Source organism: Stylophora pistillata, chromosome 4 (assembly GCF_964205215.1).
Source record: "Stylophora pistillata chromosome 4, jaStyPist1.2, whole genome shotgun sequence".
Taxonomy (NCBI): domain Eukaryota; kingdom Metazoa; phylum Cnidaria; class Anthozoa; order Scleractinia; family Pocilloporidae; genus Stylophora; species Stylophora pistillata.
The window spans coordinates 1,351,065-1,373,296 of record NC_142522.1 but is presented as its reverse complement, the minus strand read 5'-3'; the positions used below and the strand labels follow the sequence as shown (position 1 = coordinate 1,373,296).

General features: G+C 40.2%; 3 protein-coding genes across 7 annotated transcripts; all 3 read right to left on the bottom strand.

Moving 5' to 3' along the window:
* Nucleotides 1–720: 720 nt before the first annotated feature.
* On the bottom strand, nucleotides 721–6,697 carry LOC111336163 (putative histone-lysine N-methyltransferase PRDM6). Of its 3 annotated transcripts, none has more exons than XM_088758408.1 (5): nucleotides 6,555–6,697; nucleotides 5,125–5,338; nucleotides 3,231–3,535; nucleotides 2,379–2,637; nucleotides 721–2,021 (listed from the first exon to the last, which is right to left on the bottom strand). In XM_088758408.1, exons 2-5 carry the CDS (start codon nucleotides 5,336–5,338, stop codon nucleotides 1,132–1,134), a joined length of 1,668 nt encoding a protein of 555 aa, XP_088614534.1. In that variant the 5' UTR covers nucleotides 6,555–6,697; the 3' UTR covers nucleotides 721–1,131. The 3 variants fall into 3 exon arrangements, with proteins under 3 accessions (XP_088614534.1, XP_022797975.2, XP_088614533.1); XM_022942240.2 differs by having other exon boundaries at nucleotides 6,510–6,658; XM_088758407.1 differs by lacking the exon at nucleotides 6,555–6,697 and adding an exon at nucleotides 5,535–6,485.
* A 434-nt stretch (nucleotides 6,698–7,131) lies between these two features.
* LOC148731988 (uncharacterized) lies at nucleotides 7,132–13,135 on the bottom strand. Its single transcript, XM_088758416.1, has 5 exons — nucleotides 11,421–13,135; nucleotides 10,683–10,896; nucleotides 10,072–10,340; nucleotides 9,651–9,909; nucleotides 7,132–8,703 (listed from the first exon to the last, which is right to left on the bottom strand). Exons 1-5 carry the CDS (start codon nucleotides 11,436–11,438, stop codon nucleotides 7,997–7,999), a joined length of 1,467 nt encoding a protein of 488 aa, XP_088614542.1. The 5' UTR covers nucleotides 11,439–13,135; the 3' UTR covers nucleotides 7,132–7,996.
* A 126-nt stretch (nucleotides 13,136–13,261) lies between these two features.
* On the bottom strand, nucleotides 13,262–21,885 carry LOC148731987 (putative histone-lysine N-methyltransferase PRDM6). 3 transcript variants are annotated; one of them, XM_088758415.1, is made up of 6 exons: nucleotides 21,609–21,885; nucleotides 20,757–20,943; nucleotides 18,539–18,804; nucleotides 17,682–17,937; nucleotides 14,702–14,863; nucleotides 13,262–14,502 (listed from the first exon to the last, which is right to left on the bottom strand). In XM_088758415.1, the coding sequence occupies exons 3-6, from the start codon at nucleotides 18,782–18,784 to the stop codon at nucleotides 13,916–13,918; spliced, it is 1,251 nt and encodes a 416-aa protein (XP_088614541.1). In that variant the 5' UTR covers nucleotides 18,785–18,804; nucleotides 20,757–20,943; nucleotides 21,609–21,885; the 3' UTR covers nucleotides 13,262–13,915. The 3 variants fall into 3 exon arrangements, with proteins under 3 accessions (XP_088614541.1, XP_088614539.1, XP_088614540.1); XM_088758413.1 differs by lacking the exon at nucleotides 21,609–21,885 and adding an exon at nucleotides 21,348–21,578; XM_088758414.1 differs by lacking the exon at nucleotides 21,609–21,885 and adding an exon at nucleotides 21,348–21,577 and having other exon boundaries at nucleotides 20,757–20,889.
* Nucleotides 21,886–22,232: the final 347 nt, after the last annotated feature.

Sequence of the window (22,232 nt, the reverse complement as noted above, 5' to 3'; positions counted from 1 at the left end):
ATTTTAGCCGAAACAGAAGGTAGGAATGACACGGAAATTTGATGTTTTTCTGTTTGAAATAAATAGCAATAACTTCACAATGATCCTAAACAGTTCACTGATTTTTCTGAATAGAATTGACGAAAACAATTATAAATCTCTTGGAGTTGCTCATTTATTTGCTGTGAGATATGCACAACTGACTTCATGTTTAATTACAGCGTCGCATTTTAATATGAATGTAGAAGTGGCGATCCAGGCTCTTCAAAGAGAAAACAGAGAAGCCTGAAAATATTCTTATCTGCGTAACAGACAAAACGGGGGTTTACAAGAGAAAGGAGATCTTTGTTTTCGTTTTCTGTGAGTTCTTCTTGAGACGTGACCAAGAAGTCCTCAAAGCTTGTTTTTTTTTTTATAGAACAATCAGGGATGGAGGGAAACCGTGGGAAGCCACTCAAACTCCTTACATCGTTCTCACCCGCGCAAATTTTTGGGGCAAATTGGGATATAACGTAAAGGGAAGTGCGTCATCATCATCCTCGCTTCCGCTGATATCCGTCACTGTTTCCGATTGCTATTTTCCTTGTCTGTGCGCAAACTATTTTTGCGCTTATTTATTATTAGGAAAAACAAAATAAATGAAGAGATAGTGCTATTATTAGGCACTGCTGCGGAATTTCAACATTTGCTCAAAGTAATGTTCACCTCTATTTAATTCATAAAGATATATCTTGAGAAAAATGCCACCAACAGCAAAAATTTATTTTCATTTGTTGCTAACGTCAAACAGTTACTCGTGGTAAAAGCCATTGAGGTGTGCGTTTCAAATATAACAATGAAAAAAGAACATTTTGTTTCACGACGTTATTGCTATGCCTACGCAATTTAACAAGAGAAGACATCCTCTATCAGATTTGAGACGGACGAATAATTCTGGATTGAAATTTTCGGGAAAAGAAATGAATGGACTTGTTTTTCTTTTTTTCAATTACAACGAGACATCTTTATTTTTTGCTACTGTCACACAAAACCTTTCCCTAAGCAATCTTTGAATCGATTTTTTGCGAAATAATTTATCTTATCAACTAAAAAATGTATGATGAACACTAGCTATGAGCTTCATAAAAAGAGAGCCAGATTGCTAGCAATCTTTCAGTCAGGCAGGCCATCATATGGAACACAATCCCCGGGTATATTCTCGTGCTTGTGAAGCTGGGAGGCCTGAGTAAAGTTCTTTCCACATCTCTCGCATAAAAAAGGTTTTTCACCGGTGTGTGTGCGCACGTGGTTATGAAGAGTTGTTGCGCCTGCAAATGATCGTGAACAATAACCACACTTGAATGGCTTCTCGCCCACATGAATGACAGCATGCGTGCGCAGCTCGTTTGGATGATCAAATGTCTGAGAGCACTGTCCACAGTGATAGGGCTTGCGTGGCATGTTGGGGCATACGTGAATCTGAAGCACCGAGCGTTGAGCAAATGATTTCCCACACTGACCGCAGTTGAAAAAGTTCGCATCGGAACCATCCGAACTGATTTCATCTTCATCAGTAGACCGTAGCTGCGCATGCTTCTCGTCTATGCTTGACGGCGCCATTTTTGAGCCGTTACTGTATTTTCCCCCAGAAGACTTGAGGTCACGACGGTTATTGTTTGGAATCTTTTGCACATGTACGCTCTTTAATCCAAAATGTTGAACTGGACTTACAGGCTTACTTCGGGCTTCTTCCGAAGAAAGAGAATTTTCAGTCATTTGCGCACTGGTTTGTAATGGCGTACCATCGGCTGTCCAGGAAACATGGCGGACACGTTTATATTCCTCAGCATATGCACGCAGACTTTCGCCTCTATTAGAAGTGTTATTAGATAAGCACCGTTTGACACGTGATTGTTCACGTGACGGTAATATGGATCTGACTCTGGTTGTGAATTGTAGATTATCCTTCCAGGGACTGGATGAAGACTCCTTTGAATGGCAGGAACCTGGATTGGGATTATCATGTGGAATTACAACGACCATTTCGGGATGCTGTCTTTGATCTGTATCAAGAACACACACAAGAAGATGTCTGAGAACTGTATGCAAGGAGAGTTACTGTATTTCGATGACTTTACAGGGTATTTTTCATTCACAGGAAACATGATGTTTTTAAAATAGAAAATATAAATTTATGTTTTATCAATGCAAGTATTACGTGCTAAGTCATCCGTTAAATGGTTTTGCACTTACATTTTGCAAGCACACGAAAATCTTGAAGATGACGAATGAAGATGAAGACGTTATGCAAGACTGTACGTACACAACTTCTCCACATCCAGCAAAATAATTCCTAGGAAATTCTCTATGTTGGTAGCGGACTTACTAAGTATAGTTGCCATTATACGAACTATTCTTACCAACAGGATTACTGAAGGATATTTCGCATATTTCTAGGGGAATGCCCATATATTGTGGGTACTTTTCATCATACCAAACCAGCAGTTCGCCGCCCGTGGGGATGTCCCTGAAGGCTCTGTAGTAAATGTTACCGCAGTACTGGAAAGCGTACATGTTTTGCTCGGTTCCATTCCTTGCGCATCTAATGTATCTCATCCAGCTGGACTTGTTCTCATTGCTCCCGTCGATGTAATATAGCAACTTTCCCTCGTGAAATATCTGTCGAAAAATGATTGATAAAACGCGTAAAATTAACTTAAGGACTTAAATGAAGTTAAACCTAGCTCTATCGGAGTCATATGTTTATACAGCCAAAGCGATCTTGCAGGTCTAAAAATTCCTGAATTTCAATACATTAAACTTATCTGCGGCCCTTACTTAGCATATGTTCTTCTACAGCTTATTCTTAAGAAAAGTACAAAACATTTAATGGGAAACGCTTCAAATTTGCCACTTAACATTTTGTGCATCACCCTAACGCGAATCTCAAGGGATTATTTGCTTAATGTTCATCAAATACGAAGATAACCCTGAATATAGATGTACTTCCCCAATTTTCAAACCTCACGTCCAATACGGAAAACTCTGCGCTCAAAATTCATTTCAAGATGAGAAAGCGTCGTGTGGTTGTTACATAAGCTAAAAGAAGGAATATGTAATTTTGTTCATAAAATTGTATCAGAGAACACTGAAAAGTGAACTTTCCATGTAGTGTCCGCGGATAAGTATCCATGCGTATTTTGGCGCCAAATAGAGGCCATCGTATATATATTACTCAATCGTCAGTTAAATCGTAGATAAACCAAGTCTACCTCCCACATGTATGACGCATCACATCCAAGCACCACCTCCTCAGGCCGCACCAGTTCCCCCTCATATGGTCCAATCCACGTACCCACTGGAATGATCTGTTTTGCGCAGACTCCGTAGCCCGCCCCAGGAATACTGGAAATGCACAAGCCCACTTCGTTTGGAAACGATTCGACCGCATTCGGCAAATTTACGTTTTTATTGTTTGTGTTATTGTTGTGGTTTTCTGAAGTTGTCAGTTTGAATGACAGTTGAGGATCATGGAATTGACATGGCTCTGTCCGTTCCAGGCGACATCCTTTACACCCTAAGGGAGGAGAGAGTAGGTATGATACAGCTTAATGTTGATGTGCTCCTAAGTTAGCACGTGCATGGTTAACTCTATTACGTAACTGTTTTTCATTCAAGGGGGCAGTTAGAGGAATGGATTTGGTGGCTGTGTGGGCTGCTTGGTTTGCAGTGCATGATTCTTAGTTATATCTTAGTTAGGCTCAGACTATTTCTTCCTCCCCCCCCCCCCCCCCCACGTCTTAAGGTCCCCTAGCCTAATTCTGTTGACCACAGATTTTATGCTGTATATTTTAAGCTATTTAATCGTACATTAAATAGTTATTTAGTTATTTATTATTTTATTTAAATTACCTTGTTGTGTCTTTACTCAGTGGTTTTACTACTGCTATTTTATAATTGACACATGAATAAAGTTCATCATCATCATCATCATCATCGTTTCAGAAGAAACGGTATTCTAAAAGTATCAGTATGTTTTATCCGACTTGATTAAAACGAAACCTAAAAAGCGCATTATCCCATTCTATTGACAAGGATGAAAAAATAGAGGTGAATGGAAATGAAGCTATTTATAACCTTAATTTTTGCGAACTTCAAGTCACTCACAATCAGCTCGATTTAGAGGCAAACAAACCGCGGCACGTATGAGGAAGTCACTCTGAGAGGCCATTAATTACGAGACACCTTTTACTCTAAGATGTTAGAGGAATGGTTCTTCATATGAAAACAGTGGCAAAATCGGCCTTTTCCTATCAAAGCTCTTTGATTCTAGGTTATGGTAACTGTTGTTACAACTAGACAGCATAAAACAAGTAAATAACTTGGGAGAAGGATCGTTTTCGTTTTGATAGATGTGCATTTTTCAGTTTCTATTTTGGTATCAACCAAATTCTGTTTTATGATTTAAGTTCTTTAGGCTTCAACTTATGCGGAAAATGATCATCAGAGGCGCTATTCCAAGGCCAAAGCCAACTTCCGGTCAAGTTGAAGCGGCAACCGTTTGTAATTTTTTTTTAAATGACAGATTATGCAATATACTAAATTTAAGACGACCAAACTGAATGGGGAAAATAACAACAAATCTCCTCTAATCTCTGTCTAAAACTATCGGATGATGATATTGAAGTGTAGCTAAACATATGCTTCGGTCTCTTGCTACTTCCACATAAACATAAAAAAAAAAACTTCCACATAAAGGACTGTTGTTTGCTTAAGACATTTTATAATTATACTGAGGTAAGAAAATATTGTGCGGAGCTACATAGGTTTTTTAATTTGATGTTGTTCGAGGTTATTTGTAATCACGGTGGAATCAAGAATTTTTCGAAACTGGTCAAAATTGTTAGATGAATGTTACAAAGTTGTGTTTGGTATTGTGCAGATGTCCCTAATTCAATTTACCCAGTTATCTTCTGAGAACACTTATTAATTAAAACCTTATCCACACGGAATTGAAGCAAAGTTAGTTTCTATCATGAGAAAAATTAAACCGCAAACAACTCTATTTTAACAATACCGATGTAAACCTGCGAAACCTTGCAATTGGTTACGGAAATATTCGTTGAAAAATATCTTTGGCAAACATTGGACAAAATGGCGACTTACAGTAGCTGAACACTTCTTCTTTATGTAGACGTGAAGTTCTAAAATCGTCCTTGCTCACAGAAATGACTTGATTTCGCTGGTATAAACATTGGTAAAGATCTTCTGTGGTACAAAGGTTGGCATCCGCGGCTTGTGTGCGAATTCTTCGTTGCGTTCGATTTAATAATGTGTGTTCGCTTGTGGATTTAGGACGTGAAATGCCTGCGCTACTCATCTGAAATTCAAAAGGTAAATCGATTTATCACAAAACTGATGTAAGACTCAAGCACAAGTCCACTTATATAACACCGCTCATCCATTGCTCCCCACAGAGTCCAATGAAATAACCCAAGAGAGTTCAGGTGAAAAATATTTGAGATTACGCGGATGCGCGCCAAGAACGGATTGCCCTAAATTTTAAAGATGATTACCATTTTGACAAAGAAATTAGCGAAAGTTGCCACCGTCAGGGACTAAGGTTGGCATTGCAACGATCACTACAACATATTTCCAAGTTGCTAAGATTCCATAAGATTTTCAATGTGTGATTACTTTGTTTTGACTTTGACGACTTTGACGAACTTGTGACGTAATAAACTTAAATCGTGTCTATGACCGCAAGAGACGACCGTTTGTAAGTAACTATTTTTAGCAAGCGCCAAACTTATTTCATGTTTGTGCAAAGAAATCGTCTATCAAAACGCATACGTTTTGTGTTTATTTCTGTCAGAAGCTTCCTTTGCTCACATTCATTGTTGTTTCTTCGCCCGAGCAACCCCAGCTGCTACTTTCGACACGAGTTTATCTAGAAGGTTTTACGTGGGCAGTTGGAAAACATATTACCATTGCAGTTCATAAAGATAAGTCACTTGAATTTAGAGTGATCCCTTTGTGGTGAGGCGAGATCTCATCTGTTGTGCAGAGGTTTTAGCGAGTCTTGTCGTCCCTAACTAATCAAGCGTAACTTGGAGATTGAAAAAAATGCAAATTTTGCGTGAGAACTTCCACAACTTTGAATCCAAATGAACAAGCTCAACGAATATTTCATATTGAGGTACATTTTAATTAAACGGAGGTTTTTGGAACGAATTTGATTACTTTCCCGTTGAAAACACGAATTAATCGAGATCAATTTTCAACCACTATTTTAATTATTGTTATGGATTGGTAATTTTTTTAAAAACGCTTTTATGAACGAAAGTTTCTAGATCTGCCGAGTGTGATGATATGAATAGCCATCTGAGACATCATTTGGCTATTAAAACGAACAGAAAAACCTAAAGTTAACGTTTCGACGCCTCTAGAACGCGTTGTTTGGTTTCTGTGTCTAATTATACACACCTCTCATCAGAAGGTTATCTGCACAAACCTTTATTTGCATCACATAAAAAATACAGTTTCCTTACCTCAGTGTGCTCGCTTGGAAGGAGGTGCAAAGACCTAAAGCTTACCTCAAAGGTATTAAGTTCCAGGGCATATTTCAAGGAAATAACTAGCAACACCGCCCATTTTGTGCAAGAAACTCGTCGTTGCGTTCATGGAGATTGACCAAGGTGTGCCCAACCACTCATACTGACTCAATAGAAATGTCAACATTTGATTGACATTCAAATTACGTCACTTTCACAGCGCACCGTCTGAGGGCATCGCGGCATGAAAGATATTCTTTAGTGAAAGTTTAGTATTTGCTCCCGTGCTAAATATGGTATGTATTCCTATAACAGCTCTCTTAGCTCTGTATAGTGATCAGAGTTGAAGTAGTTAGTTTTTTTATGCTGTATTCCAAAGCAGAGCATTTGTGCGATTAATGATTTTTAAAGCCTCTTTATTTTCCTAAGCCAATGAGAAAGTCAATGCAATTAAATTGATTTGCGTGTAAATCTAGCACTTAAAGATCAAGGGGAAGAAAGCCCATCACTGGATGTTTGTGATACCTGGCACTTGCTCTGCGGTTTAGGTAGCCCTCGAGGTATAATTCTTTGGGGGCCTTGCAGTTTTAAGCCGTACAAAACAATAATATCGACACGCGAAAGACTCTGAATGATTTACTACTGAAATATCATTTTTCTCTCTCTTACTTTTTTGGACAAATGTTTTTACTGTTTATGTGATTTCCACTCCACAACAATTAATATTAAGTATTTGTAATAAGTTATTAACAAGGTTGTGGTAAGTCTTATCTTCGAACATTACAGGATTTTAATGCAATACTATTAGTCTATCTTATTCTCTTCTGTTCACAAATATATTAGAAATGGGAACTCTTGTATATGTCCCAAACATTACCGTCGTGCTGTTGCAAGAAAATATGAACAGAAATGCCAGAGGAAAGGTGTATTCATCTGAGCCTTGCTCAACACTTTAAGTATCACAAGAGTTTGATTCCACTCAGTATGATTCAAATTAGCGCGGAATTTTTTTCCATTCGCAAGAGTTTTCGTAGGCATTACTGCACACGATACGTTCGATAGAACGAGTGTTTGCAAAAAGACTGTCGAGACAACTGCAGATCTTTATGCCTCTCTTACCCGTTAGCTCATTCTACATCTGATGTGACATTTTATTAGTTTTTGCACAGACATTTTCCTGGTTTTTGTGCAGACATTTTCCTGGTTTATGCGCAGACATTTTCCTGGTTTTTTGTGCAGACATTTTCCTGGTTTTTGCGCAGAATTTTTCCTACTCAGAATGGAGTGCAAGAGTTTGAGTGGGCGTCATTGCACGTGATACGTTCAATAGAACAAGTGTTTGCAAACACATCAGTGCCCGGGCAAGACAACCGCAGTTCTTCATGATTTTCTTACCCGTTAACAAATTCTACATTCGATGTTATTTTTTACAGTGAGGAGGTCCTTTTATTATTCTGTTCCTTAATTTGTCACTACGAGTGAATTCACACTTCCTCAGTCTGGAGAGGACGTTTTCTAGAGGCGAACAATCGGCCTCCAACATGTGATCGAATGTGGTTGTTCACAGTGGTTGCCCCCGTGAAAGAGCGTGAGCAGTACCCACACTTGAAGGGTTTCTTGCTGACATGGATGACAGCATGTGCGCGCAATTTACAGACATTGTTAAAAGAGGCTGGGCAGTGACCACACTGATAAGGAATTGGTGGGATCTGGGTACCAATTGCCATCTGAGACACAGACATTTCTTTAAAAGTTGTAGCTGTTCCTACGCTAAGCTCCGTGGCTTTGGAGTCGGTATTTACTGCTGCTGTCTTTTTACAAACATTTGATTCATCCCCAGGCAGCGAGAGTGATTCATATGATTCAGGACGTCCTCGCTCAGCTTCTGTTACTGCATTACCCTCATTCTGTTTCAGCGGACTGTAGCCATTCTCAAAGACGAACTTCATGTCTGGCACAGGTTTCATCGCGCCTTCGTGCTTGGGAGAAGAAAGCCTTTCATCGCCGGTCTTACGTATAGGAGAGCAATTTCCTTTCAAACTAACTGGATTTGATCCAAATTGGCTACTGGAATGAGAAACAGGCGAGGGAGGAGGACTGGGAAAGAAGGAACTTTGTGGACTGGTGTCTAACGGCTGGTTTGTTACGTGAGTAGTGACAACAATCACCTCATTAAGTTTGGAGCTGGTATCTAACAAAACAATGTAAAGTCTAGCTTAAGCTGCTGTAAACTTTTCATATCATCTCTGTCTTAAATATAAAAGCAATCATAAACACTAGCAACCACTCAATCACAACTAACTAACTAACAAGTCAAGCACAACCACTAATGTCATCTTTACCAGAGGTAAACCGTTATTTATCGTGAGATTCACTTTGAAACTTTTCAAATATTTCCCCCCATTTCTAACTATGCTGATGACACTTGACAGACTTTTAGTTATTACCACAAGTGCTTTAACGTCTCAGCCACTTATCCTCCAGTTCAGATGAACTTAAACATTTGTATTACTTTCTCTCATTTGTCACTTTAACGATTTTAGGCAAGAGCCCATTACCCGGAGCTTCCATCTCAGTTGTACCCTTGAGTCAACCCTGTCCCGTATCTTTTTATTTTTAGAACTGAGATATTTGCGGTGGCTCTTTAATCTTTCCGCGCTTTCCGCCATTGTTGAAATAATTTCGTGCGGCCTGACAAGTGACACAATAGAGACGTAACACAATAGAGACGACAGCTCTCTTATGATTGGCTATTATAAAAACACCCGCGAAAACCGCCGTGGGAGGTGCTTCTAAAAATAGAAAGATACGGAACAGGGTTGGCGCAGAGGGTCAGTATGGAAGATGGAAGCTCCGGGTAATGGACTCCTGGTTTAGGTCAGAACTACAGAGGAATCCTCTGGAATTGCTCGTCATCTTGGCTATGTCTCGGTCACCTCCTAAAACTTACACTCCCCACCTTTCACTCGTTACGCAGAATACCAGGAACGGTGACCCGCCTCGTGTAACTGCCACATATATCCACTTCCAATCCAGGATTTAGTGGACTGTGGGTACTATGTCTCTTGTGGTTTTTGTTGTTTATTTGTTTATCTTTATTGTGACTGCTCAAATGTTAGAGGAGAAAGGGTCACTCACCACTTGGTATGACAGTACCCATGTCAAACATAGCTGAGGGGATACCAAAGTACTGTGGATATTTGTCGTCGTACCACACAAGCATTTCCTGTCCTGGTTGGATGGTCTTGAAAGCGCGATAAAACACCTTGCCCAGGTATTGAAATGCAAACATGTTTTGTTCCCCTGTGTGTCGTGCGCAGCGGATAAAACGCATCCAGCTGGAATAATTTTCATCGCTGCCATCAATGCATCCTGTCATTATGCCGTCTTTGTAGATCTATTGGGAAAGGGGGGGGGGGGGTAAATCAAATATGTAATCGTCGTAAAGCCATTTGGCCAACACCCAATTAGTTTAAATTTGCTGTGTGTCTACCAAGCGATTGAGGACGTACTATATTTAAAATATTTTGCACGGTGTATTTTCCAAGAGAAACCCTACCTCCCACATGTAAGATGTGTCTACAGCAGAAGATATTTCCTCGGGCTTCACAAACTTTCCTTCATAGGGCCCAATCCATGCACCAATAGGAATTGTTCTCTTAGCACACACCCCATATCCTGCGCCAGGAATGCTGGACTGACACAAGCCAACTTCCGGCGGAAGGGATCTTATCGTGAGTGGTAACTGATTTGTTTGCTTCGTGCCAAGGCTTTCTAATCTGTGTTGAGGACACCGAAACTTTGATTCTACTAAACTGGCGTTACACCCTGAAAATGACAAAATCACAAAAATTCCATAATTCCTTGTGTGTGTCCATTCTAACCCTAACAAAACAAAAACAAAACAAAAAAACACGGACACAGAGTACAACACACAAATGAAAACTAAAATAATGGGCAAAAGTTGAAGGGGATTCGTGAATTAGGTATTTTATCCCTCTTCCCATGATCCATTGCGCTTCACTAGTACCTTGCGCTTTGTGCTTTGAATTTCTTTCAATTACTAATCCTGAATCATATGAAAAAGAGAGGCTGTCATAGAACACTAGTTAAAGCTGACTTTAACTTATTAACCCCAAGGAGATCAATCATTTACTCCAGCATACTTACAGAAGCAATCTTTTTGGTGTGTTACGGCTGATTGTTCGATGTTTAGGGGCCGAATATTGTTCTTGTCGAACAAAAAGCTCAGTAAATCTTCATAACTGAAGCTGTTCCCTGTAGAATTCCTTCTGGAGGGACTGAAATTAGCGTAGTTTTTCTGAAACCGTGGTTTCTTTAAAACAGGTTGAAAATTCTTTGTCGAAATCTCAAGATTTTGTTTCTAAAGGGGAAAGAATAAAAAAGGAGAATATCCTTAAAGCATACACTAGGATATCGATAGTGTTGATTTTGATTATAACGACAACAAATTTTTAATGATGATAAATATTCATCTGACTGACTTTGAAGAAATTCATCAGTGCGTGAATAAATTCGCTTCAAGTAATAATCGCTGCTCAAAAGCTATTTAGCTTTCAAAAACAAAATGGGAATATTTATAGAATAAACAAATGCAGCGACTGACGGGATGTTTAATCGAATATTTTAAGATTCAAGGTAAAAAGAGGGGGAAAAAAGACTACTAGATTTAACAGATTTAGCGGAAATGGCTGTTAAACATTAACGCAATATTGCCGAGCTGAATTATCAGTTTTTGACTGTTGGGATATTAACATGCAGGTTTAAAATACAGTTCATGAAACATAAAACCATACTGGACCCATTTCTTCAAACAATGATTCCTGATGATGCTGTTTACCTTTCGCTTTACACTCATTTATGTCTAAATTCGATGCAATTTCTTACCTCGTATGTTAGCTCCATTTCATTGAAGTATTCTTTCGGTTTAACTCAGGTGCTGTGCGTCAACTTGGTTTTTGTTATTGTCTTTACCGCGGGAAGGCCCACAAGAGAATCCGGACATGTGTGCTTCGGTCTGTTTGTCAAATTTGTGATTTATAATTTAACTAAAGAGACGGTTTACACTTTAGCGCCCTTTTTGCTATTTAATTGAACGTCCACGTACGAAGAGAGTATTGTTTTCTTACATAATTACCACGATTGGGCTCCCAAACAATGACACTGGTTTCAATAATTTCGCGCCATTTCCGCATGTATCAGCTCGCCTAATTTTAGAGCTACAACCATTTCCCACATGGCAATATTGAACAAAGTTTCAAGGATGCATTGATCAATGATGTAAATGAAATTATAATAATACAGCTATCGTCTGAGATAATTCATGAAACCTGACGCAGTTAAAAGTGATTGTGAAATTCGCCTGAAAATATTTAGAAGTTTAACTTTCTCTGAAATGATTTTTTAGCGCCAAAACTGTTAATGTATTCGAAATATATGCTGACACCTTCCTTTTGTTTATAACATTTCACGCAGATCGTTACGTAGTAATAATTATATCGGATCTCCTAGAACTATTTATTGTTGATTATTCCATTTCTTGGCCCATACGAACAATACTACTTTATCCGATAAAGGGCGTCAGTTTCTAAAGAAACGTCAGCTTTGAAAATCTTTACGGTGGCCAATTTACTTTATCAACTCAATTGATAAAACCAAAATTACTATTTTATTCGGCTGTCTTGTTAGCAGCCATCGTCTCCCCGTTTCTATTATGTGCAATCAGATTTTGCTCACGTGTATAAATGATTCAAACTCATGATAACTTTGAATTTCTGTAAAACTTTTAAACATCAAACATCAAATCTTTCCGCATACACCAAAAAACCAAGAAGAAATGTTTTACCCTCTCACGGACTGGACTTTTGTCACCCTAATTATCCCATTCGAAACCATTGCTGGTATAAAGTTAATGAAAGCTTTATAATGCTTTTAAGTAACTCTTTTCAAAGCAAAACGTAACCCTTCTTAAGAGCCCTGCGAAGAAAAAGGATTTGAATATTTATAAACCCGTTTGTTTATCACAGCAATCTGCGACGTTGTACTTCTTAAAAGACTGTTGGCGTTTCTCTCGCTGAAGAACGGTTTCCTTTCGTGCACAGCGATGCACATTTCCAGGGTATTTAATATCATTATATCGAGTTTTGACAGGAGAACTGTCCTTACTCACAAACTTAGTTATACAAAATCAATTTCTGATTTAAATACCAATAGACCGAAAGACTTTGGAAAAAACTGTCTGATTATTAATGACTTTTTAAATTGTGTCTGCTGCAAAAGAAATCACTGCTCCGTGAAGAACTCATTAGTTAATGTCAACATTTGACAACAATGGACACAGATATCTTTGGGGAACAAGAGACAAAAGGAAAAGATTCCCGAGAAGCTTCTAATCTCCGATTTAAGAAAACACGCCGCACGTATTTGCATGGAATGCAGTCTTTTAAATGGCCTGTGGAGAACAAACACCTAATTCCTATTGTTAGTTGATATTACTTTGTGAATCCAACATACCAATGTGCCAAAGGCCTGAGTTATCAATGTTACTGCCCTCACGGAAGTAATTTCGATAGCTTGTTACATAGAAGATGTCAGCAGAACAAGTTTTTTAAGAGCAGTTTTGATGTATGGTACCTTAGTTAAGCTATGACAAGGACCTCTTTCACAAATATGTAAATGCAAATAGCATGGCTTCTGCACACAAAAGAAGCCGTCAGAAATAAAAGAAGTCAAGCAAAGCAGATTTATTAACTCTTCTGAATTAAAACTGGCGGGAACCAAAAATACTTTAAGCATAAAACGAATTAACACATGCTAACTAAATAAGCGATATTGGAAGCCTGACGTTTCAAGAGGCGGGGGTCATTTTAATACCCTCGTTTTAAGTCTTAATTGGGCTTTGTATCCAGGCCTCAAAGTCAAGCAGTTCAATCGCGTAAGTATGATCTGGGAAAAAGATTTGAACCTGATCACTCATGGGTCCTCCCAACAACCACCACCCCACCCCCCTCCTCCCCACTGTGTAGAGAATCTTGATGCCCATCAATCATTGTATGCTCTATATGATAAAGAAGACACTGTGACGTGTTCAAAAATTTTATTTCCTTTGTCTACCTACACAGTGAAATAGTAATGCGATATACCTCTGATCCTGTGATGTACATTGGTTAAAAAAATCTTTCAATAAACGCGCAGGCATTTTTTTGCAAGAACGCAAAGTGCAATTTCTCCGTTAATCTTTTCTGACTTTTTTTGTTTTTCAGTTTGATTAAGTATCTTATTTTCACATTTTTATCCATAATTTGAGGTTTCTTTCGACTAAATAAAGAGCAGTTTACTCCTTTTTTAAAAAAATAATGTAGCATGAAAAAAACCCTCGTGGCTTAGAAGGTCGACAGCGTATGTGCTGTGCCAGTATCAGTTCTACTTTTTTCCTTCACGAGGTCACACGATTCCCGCGCGTGTCTCGCGAGGTGCATAGCCTGTGAAAATGTCTTGCCGCACTTCTCGCAGCTAAAAGGTTTCTGACCCATGTGAGTCCGCACGTGATTATTCAGCGTCGTTGCCCCAACGAACGTGCGCGAGCAAAAGCCGCACTTGAACGGCCGCTCTGTTGTATGAGATACCACGTGCGCGCGCAGTTCTGAGGAGTTAGTGAATGTCTTACTGCACTGTCCGCATTGGTAAGGTTTGGTTGGTTGGGTTGGACAAACGTGCATTTGTAATGCAACTCGCTGAGTGAAAGTCTTATGGCACTGTTGACATCGCCATGATGTTAACTCGCTTGTTTGACTAGTTGGACTGGGTATTCTATTGTTGCCTAGGTTAGCGACGTCACTTTTCACGTCACTTTTCAAAGGAGACCTCTGGTCTCGTGGTACGCTCTCTAACGATGGTCGTCTTTGGTTCAAGGTGTATGTCGGAATAAGCGGAGGTAGTCTTTTTGCATCAGTCGGCGGAGTTTTCGTATCTGAAAACAAGTTACAAATAAAACTAATCAGTTGCTTTTCCTTTTCATAGGGGATCAACTATGCAGGGTTAGGGGTAGGAGACGTTAATTTCCCACGCACGAGATTACTGTGTGATAGTGGGTTGTTGTCTAGCGTTTCATACATGAGCCTCTGGCTCGGGCAATAAAAAGACATTAAACTTTGATTACTATTACATACCTTGAGAACTCCAAACAGGACTTGTACTTGGCGTGAACTGGGAACTAGAGGCTGTTCTTGTATATCGGGTAGTGTCTTGAGGTTTTACTGAGGATGATATTGAGTTTATTGGTCGGTTGGACTGTTGCGGTACCATTTTGTCTTGTTTTTTGTCATGCGTGGCTGTGAGAATGACAAGTTATTGAAAATTGTGAGGATTGCTTAGCTTGTAATGCCTTACAATCTGGCTGACAATCTGGCTGGCAATCTGGCCGACAATCTGGCTGACAATCTGGCTGACGATCTGGCTGACGATCTGGCTGGCAATCTGGCTGGCAATCTGGCTGGCAATCTGGCCGAAAATCTGGCTGACAATCTGGCTGACGATCTGGCTGACAATCTGGCTGGCAATCTGGCTGACAATCTGGCTGGCAATCTGGCCGGCAATCTGGCTGGCAATCTGGCGGACAATCTGGCTGACAATCTGGCTGACAATCTGGCGGACAATCTGGCTGGCAATCTGGCCGACAATCTGGCTGACAATCTGGCTGGCAATCTGGCTGACAATCTGGCTCGCAATCTGGCCGACAATCTGACTGACAATCTGGCTGGCAATCTGGCTGACAATCTGGCTGGCAATCTGGCTGACAATCTGGCTGGCAATATGGCTGACAATCTGGCCGACAATCTGGCTGACAATCTGGCTCGCAATCTGGCTGACAATCTGGCTGGCAATCTGGCTGACAATCTGGCTGGCAATCTGGCTGACAATCTGGCTGACAATCTGGCTGGCAATCTGGCTGACAATCTGGTTGGCAATCTGGCTGACCATCTCGCTGACCATCTGGCTGACAATCTGGCTGGCAATCTGGCTGACAATCTGGCTGACAATCTGGCTGACAATCTGGCTGACCATCTGGCTGACCATCTGGCTGACAATCTGGCTGGCAATCTGGCTGGCAATCTGGCTGGTAATCTGGCTGACAATCTGGCTGACAATCTGGCTGACAATCTGGCTGGCAATCTGGCTGGCAATCTGGCTGGTAATCTGGCTGACAATCTGGCTGACAATCTGGCTGGCAATCTGGCTGGCAATCTGGCTGGCAATCTGGCTGACAATCTGGCCGACAATCTGGCTGGCAATCTGGCTGACAATCTGGCTGACAATCTGGCCGACAATCTGGCTGACAATCTGGCTCGCAATCTGGCTGACAATCTGGCTCGCAATCTGGCTGACAATCTGGCTGGCAATCTGGCTGACAATCTGGCTGACAATCTGGCTGGCAATCTGGCTGACAATCTGGCCGGCAATCTGGCTGACAATCTGGCGGACAATCTGGCTGGCAATCTGGCCGGCAATCTGGCTGACAATCTGGCGGACAATCTGGCTGGCAATCTGGCTGACAATCTGGCTGGCAATCTGGCTGACAATCTGGCCGACAATCTGGCTGACAATCTGGCTCGCAATCTGGCTGACAATCTGGCTGACAATCTGGCCGACAATCTGGCTGACAATCTGGCCGACAATCTGGCGGACAATCTGGCTGGCAATCTGGCTGACAATCTGGCTGACAATCTGGCTGGCAATCTGGCTGACAATCTGGCTGGCAATCTGGCCGACAATCTGGCCGACAATCTGGCTGACAATCTGGCGGACAATCTGGCTGGCAATCTGGCCGACAATCTGGCTGACAATCTGGCTGGCAATCTGGCTGACAATCTGGCTGGCAATCTGGCCGACAATCTGGCCGACAATCTGGCTGACAATCTGGCTGACAATCTGGCTGGCAATCTGGCTGATAATCTGGCTCGCAATCTGGCTGACAATCTGGCCGACAATCTGGCTGACAATCTGGCTCGCAATCTGGCTGACAATCTGGCTGGCAATCTGGCTGACAATCTGGCTGGCAATCTGGCTGACCATCTGGCTGGCAATCTGGCTGACAATCTGGCTGACAATCTGGCTGGCAATCTGGCTGACAATCTGGCTGACAATCTGGCTGACAATCTGGCTGGCAATCTGGCTGACAATCTGGCTGACAATCTGGCTGGCAATCTGGCTGACAATCTGGCTGACAATCTGGCTGACAATCTGGCTAGCAATCTGGCTGGCTAATTGACGTATAGAGCGGCCCAATGACAGATTGGATGACTGATAGGATTACTGACAAATTGTCAATCAACTGACTTTGTGACTCACAATGACTGACTGATAGGATTACTGACAAATTGTCAATCAACTGACTTCGTGACTCACAATGACTGACTGATAGGATTACTGACAAATTGTCAATCAACTGACTTTGTGACTCACAATGACTGACTGATAGGATTACTGACAAATTGTCAATCAACTGACTTTGTGACTCACAATGACTGACTTAATAACTCACAAAAGGCTGACTGACACAAATTCGACTTACTAAGCAATGGCTGGATGGCTGGATAGGATGATCAACGAAGTAACTAAGTAGCTGAACTGTTGGCTGGCAGTTTTACCTACACATCGATACTGACTGAGGAAGTCTGAGAAATAATTAGCCAACTCATTCACTAATTACTTGCCTGTTTATCAATCGAGAACCACTAACTATCTGTCGCTGCATGTCATTTGTCTGTCTCTCTCAATGACGATGTAGTTACCTTTCTGACTACCTCCATCTTTCAACTAACTTGTGCTATTCAAAAATAGTTGAAAATACAAATTAAGTTACACTGGTGGTTAAAAGCGTTTCTGAAATTAGTAACAATAAAAATGTTCCCGACGTTTCGGTCGCAATCATGGACCTTCTTTAGGGGAAGTGAAAGGGAACATTTTTATTGTTACTAATTTCAGAGACGCTTTTAACCACCAGTGTAACTTAATTTGTATTTTCAAATATTTTTTAATGTACCCACCTGGTGAGAAACCCAGTTTTAATAACTTGTGCTAGATATAGATGAGAGGCTTTTAAAATACACACTGCCTTAACTTGAACATCAATTTGACCCAATATCTCACCTGAACTAGCTTCACCTGGAAAAGCGCTAACGAATGGAATGCCCATGTACATCGGGTATTTGTCATCGTACCATACAAGCAGCTCTGTGCCTGTTGGAATATCTTTGAACGCTCTGTAGTAAATGTTTCCGTTAAACTGAAATGCATACAAGTTCTGCTCGCCCTTATGTCTTGCGCAGCGGATAAATCGCATCCAACTGGAGCAGCTCTCGTCACTCCCGTCAATGTAATGAGACAATGTGGAACCTTCGTATATCTGTGGGATTGATTGCGTTTTATTTAAATGCACATGCGCGCTATTGTATTGTTTTCGTGCGTCCTTTACGAACCAGTGCGGCAGCGTAGGAAGCTTAACAAACGAGTGACGTAACGGGGATCGATGATGAAAGACCTGTGCTCTCATCTTAAACTACTTCACCGATTAACAGCAAAGTGTTTTGACACTCAAAAAACTTTCAGAGTTCAAACTGGACCTATTTCAGATCCTAATCCTCCTGACTCATCATCTATTGTCGGGCATGAGAACAAATTTCAGTTGGTTTCTATTCTCTTTTCACCTGTGAAAGTTAACTCTGGAAGAACTAGATCTTTCCCAATCATAGTCCTGATCTTGTTTTTATTAGAAAAACACGATTTTTATGTACTTTTTGCTAAATCCTACATCATTGCTGTCGTGGTCAGCTTCCTAAATTTTGCACGTCTTCTGCGATGAATTTCTTATAAATTGGAGTCAAACGAACGCAATACTGCTCCTTACTTATCTAAGCTGCTTTTTTTTGTTGCGACAACAACTGGCCGCTATTTTTCAACAGCGCGAGATGAGACCCAGGCTCCCAAGGCTCCCTATTTCAATTTACCTCCCACATGTGTGACGTATCCATTTCTGATGTGACGTCACGTGGACGAATTCGTCTTCCTTCAAATGGACCAATCCATGTTCCCGTAGGAATGGGCTGATTGGTGTACACACCGTACCCCTCCCCAGCCGAGTAGGAGACTCCAAGCTTACATTCCGATGGTAAGGACTTGACGGCGTAGCTTACACGTTTGTCAATCAAAGGCTGAGTGGATTGCCTATGCAGGGCGCATGAGCCACGGGGCATCGATTGACAAAGTTCACATGCTGAAGGAAAAATTAGTGATCACAGTTAGACTGCTCCAACCTTCTTTGGGAATATTTATATGAATCTTTTCAGGACTGACCGGTGAGTAATTTCTGCTTACGTTATCACTATACAGCAATGTGATGAGGATAAAGTAAAAAAATATCAACTGAGGGCTATGGTTTGATTCATTCCCAAATTCTCAGAGCAAAAACATCAAGAAATGTATGGCAGACTGTAGGGAGAATTGACATTGAGATCTTGAGAAAGAAAGGTTTTGCCCCACTTATGACCAAGACAATCGATTTTGTAAGTAATGATGGTAAAATCTTCATCATGGATTATTTCAAAATCTATGGATATCTTTGCCATGATTAGATGGCTAGTGTCTGAGGAAAGTACAGGCTCTGACATGCTCTACCTTCATCATATACTTATAGAAAACTAGAATTATCTCTGGCAATTAAAATTTCAATAAAGGTCTTTGTCTGCCCCCCTTTTTTGCCCTGAGCAATGCTTCAAGAAGGTAAAACATTCCATCTGTCCACTCGCGTGACGCTGCTGCCAGTCAAAGTGAGTGGAAAAGTCTGTGGAGTTGTGTGCTTAAACTTTCCATATTTCTCTCGAGGTCGTTAAATCAAGTTTTCTGTGACTAAATTTAAAATTGAACTTGATGATAAATAGCTTTTTGTCAAGTTGTTTTTTTATCATAATTTACATCAACGAGTTTGCTTATCCATGCCGTGGACAGAATGTTTGATGCGAAAAATCTGGTAATTTTTTCAGCTAACGTGTATTGAGGAATCAATCTTAACGTATAACTCAACAAAGTTCAGGAGTAAAAATACGTTGAATATTTTTCCTCCTTTTCTTGAAACATCAATGCAACCGTCTACGTTATTAACATAATTGGTTTGAATGGTATCCCCCCAGTCTTGAATACTTAACTGAAAAGAATGAATGTTAAAGGACAGCATCATAAACTTTAATTACCACAAAACTATTATCGCAAATATTTCTCATTGAAATAGTTGCCAATTTAGCTTTCGTCCGCCTATTCGAACGGAAATCTTTGGTACATACTAGAAAATATTTCGCAATTGTGGCAAAGAAGTTTGGATTTACGTCATGTTTGGTATAGACCTAACTTTCGTGCGACAAAACTCCTTTATAAATAGATTTTATTTAATTGCATGACTGCACATCATAACGTAGGGCACTCAGAGGTGAATAAAGCGCAACCACTGCACAGTCACAGTTGGGAAAACTATGAAATACTCTATCAATCATTCCAAATAAATGCCTGTAACTACTAAAATGGTTGTCAAGATTCTAATTTGTTTGTTTGGCTCTAGGTAATTGTCATTGAATTGAAGTATTTTTCAAACAACCACTGTAGTTTAAAAAGAATAAATTAAATCCCAAGCCTTATGAATGACGTTTCTGCAGCAGCCAAACTAAATTGTATGATCTTCTTGAAAGTAAGCTCTCGCCAAATAACAAATTTATAATAGTCACTAGGCCTCACCAGATAACTGATCAGGTGAGAAAACTGGTGACCAATGTTGCGACATTTATACATTTCCTCCACTCGTTTCATCTTACGTGATTATACACACAAAATAATTTAAGCACCTAAGAAGGTTTTGCTTTCAAGTGCAATTTTTTTTCGAGGAAAGAAAAGGGATGATTTGTTTCTTAATTGTCAGGTGCAGACAAGGAACTATAGTATTACTGGACTCATCGATAATTGTTAAAGCCGAGAAAAAAGTCGAGATGTCCTCTTCAAAACCGTAAATAAATCAGGGACAATCTTAGACCAATGAAAGCAAATCAGAAAACTGAGTATAAATGCGCGTGTTTATTCCCATCAATACGCGCCTTGACGCGAAGTCGCGCGTGATTGGTTTTGGTTTCCAGTCAAAATATTTTCGGCGCACGAAACGTTCTAAATTATGTTCACAAAAATTACCTGGATTGAGTGCTTCTTGTTCTACAAAACGCCCTGCTGACTGCGAACCAATTTCATCTTTATTCACCTGCCACCGTGTTGTTTGGCCATAAAGGACGGTAAACACTTCTGAAGGGGTGAAATATCTGGGGCTCTGATGTGAAGATGCATTGGGTTCCAGGTTAGATGGCAAAGCAATCTGATTCAACTGACAAGAAATTTTATGTCTTAAAATTACAAAGAATCTCGAATTAACCTGAACATTAAATCTACGGGAGATAGCATATGTAAATTAATTAGGTCTGGTCGACTGAACTACGTGTTAGAACAAGACAACTGGTTCTTTAAATTGCAAATGCAATGAGTGATATTTGCCTTAGCAGTCGATCATAGAAAAAGTCTGGTTGGAATAAGTACTTCCCGGCAACAGTAAATTAACAAATATGTTGGCACAATCCGAAAACAAAATGTACTTTCTGTTTTTAAATAAGAGGCATAGAGAGGACAAGAAATAAAACCGCCTTTTTTGTTCCCCGCTGAAATCGTAATATATCTCGTTTGCTCTACACGGAGCATTCTCGGAATTACTCTCTCTCTCTGTTTAATGCTTACCAAATTTAGCTCAAGCCTCTTTTTAGCCTCTTCACTAAACAGATGTGACATTTTGCAGGACACGTCTTGTTTGCTCGATTTCCTTGTCATAAAATGTGTCAGCTGAAGGCTAAAGTGCACCGATTGAATTTAAAAACAATCTGAACACTTTGGACGGGCGTTGAATTGAAGTTCCAAAATGTTCATTTCAGTATAAGCTGTCACTTATCCACGCTTGGCTTGAAATAAGCTCTATAAAGTTATCTGATTGGTCAATCTCACCCTTCGCTTCTACGGTGTTCTTTTCATTGTCATCATGAAATAACTTGAATATGAAATAAACGCCTTCTCTGAGTGAGTTCGAATGATGTACGATGATGTGCACGTGAAGTTGTAGCGGGCTGTTGCACTGTAAAGTCTGTGGTCTTGTGGTAGTTTCGTTTGTACCGTTATCTATCTAGGGTCTTGTGAGATCTTTCTACTCTTGTGTCTTTTCGTTTAAAGCTTTGAATAGATCACGTCCTTGGTTGAGTTAATTGTTCACGAATTTCTAAAGCCACTCAACCATAGAAAGCGTGTTATTAACAAACGCAGACTAAATTTTTTTTTCGCAAAGTGGTGACGTCGAAATGTCGCATAATGATTCATTAGAGAAGAAAGATATGTTCGCAAGGTGTTTTGTGGTCTTCTTTGAATGCAAAGACGAAAAAAGTTCACTTAGGTCATTTAAGAGGAAATCATAATTTGCATACTAAGGGTAGGTAATCACAATAAAACTATGCAATTAGACTTGATTAAAACTTATCAAGCTCACTCAAAATAGAAACAGGAATTTCAAGACAAATTGACTTCTAAACCACATAAATCTCAAAGGAATGGTTGATTCAGTTTCTTAAATCCTACAAA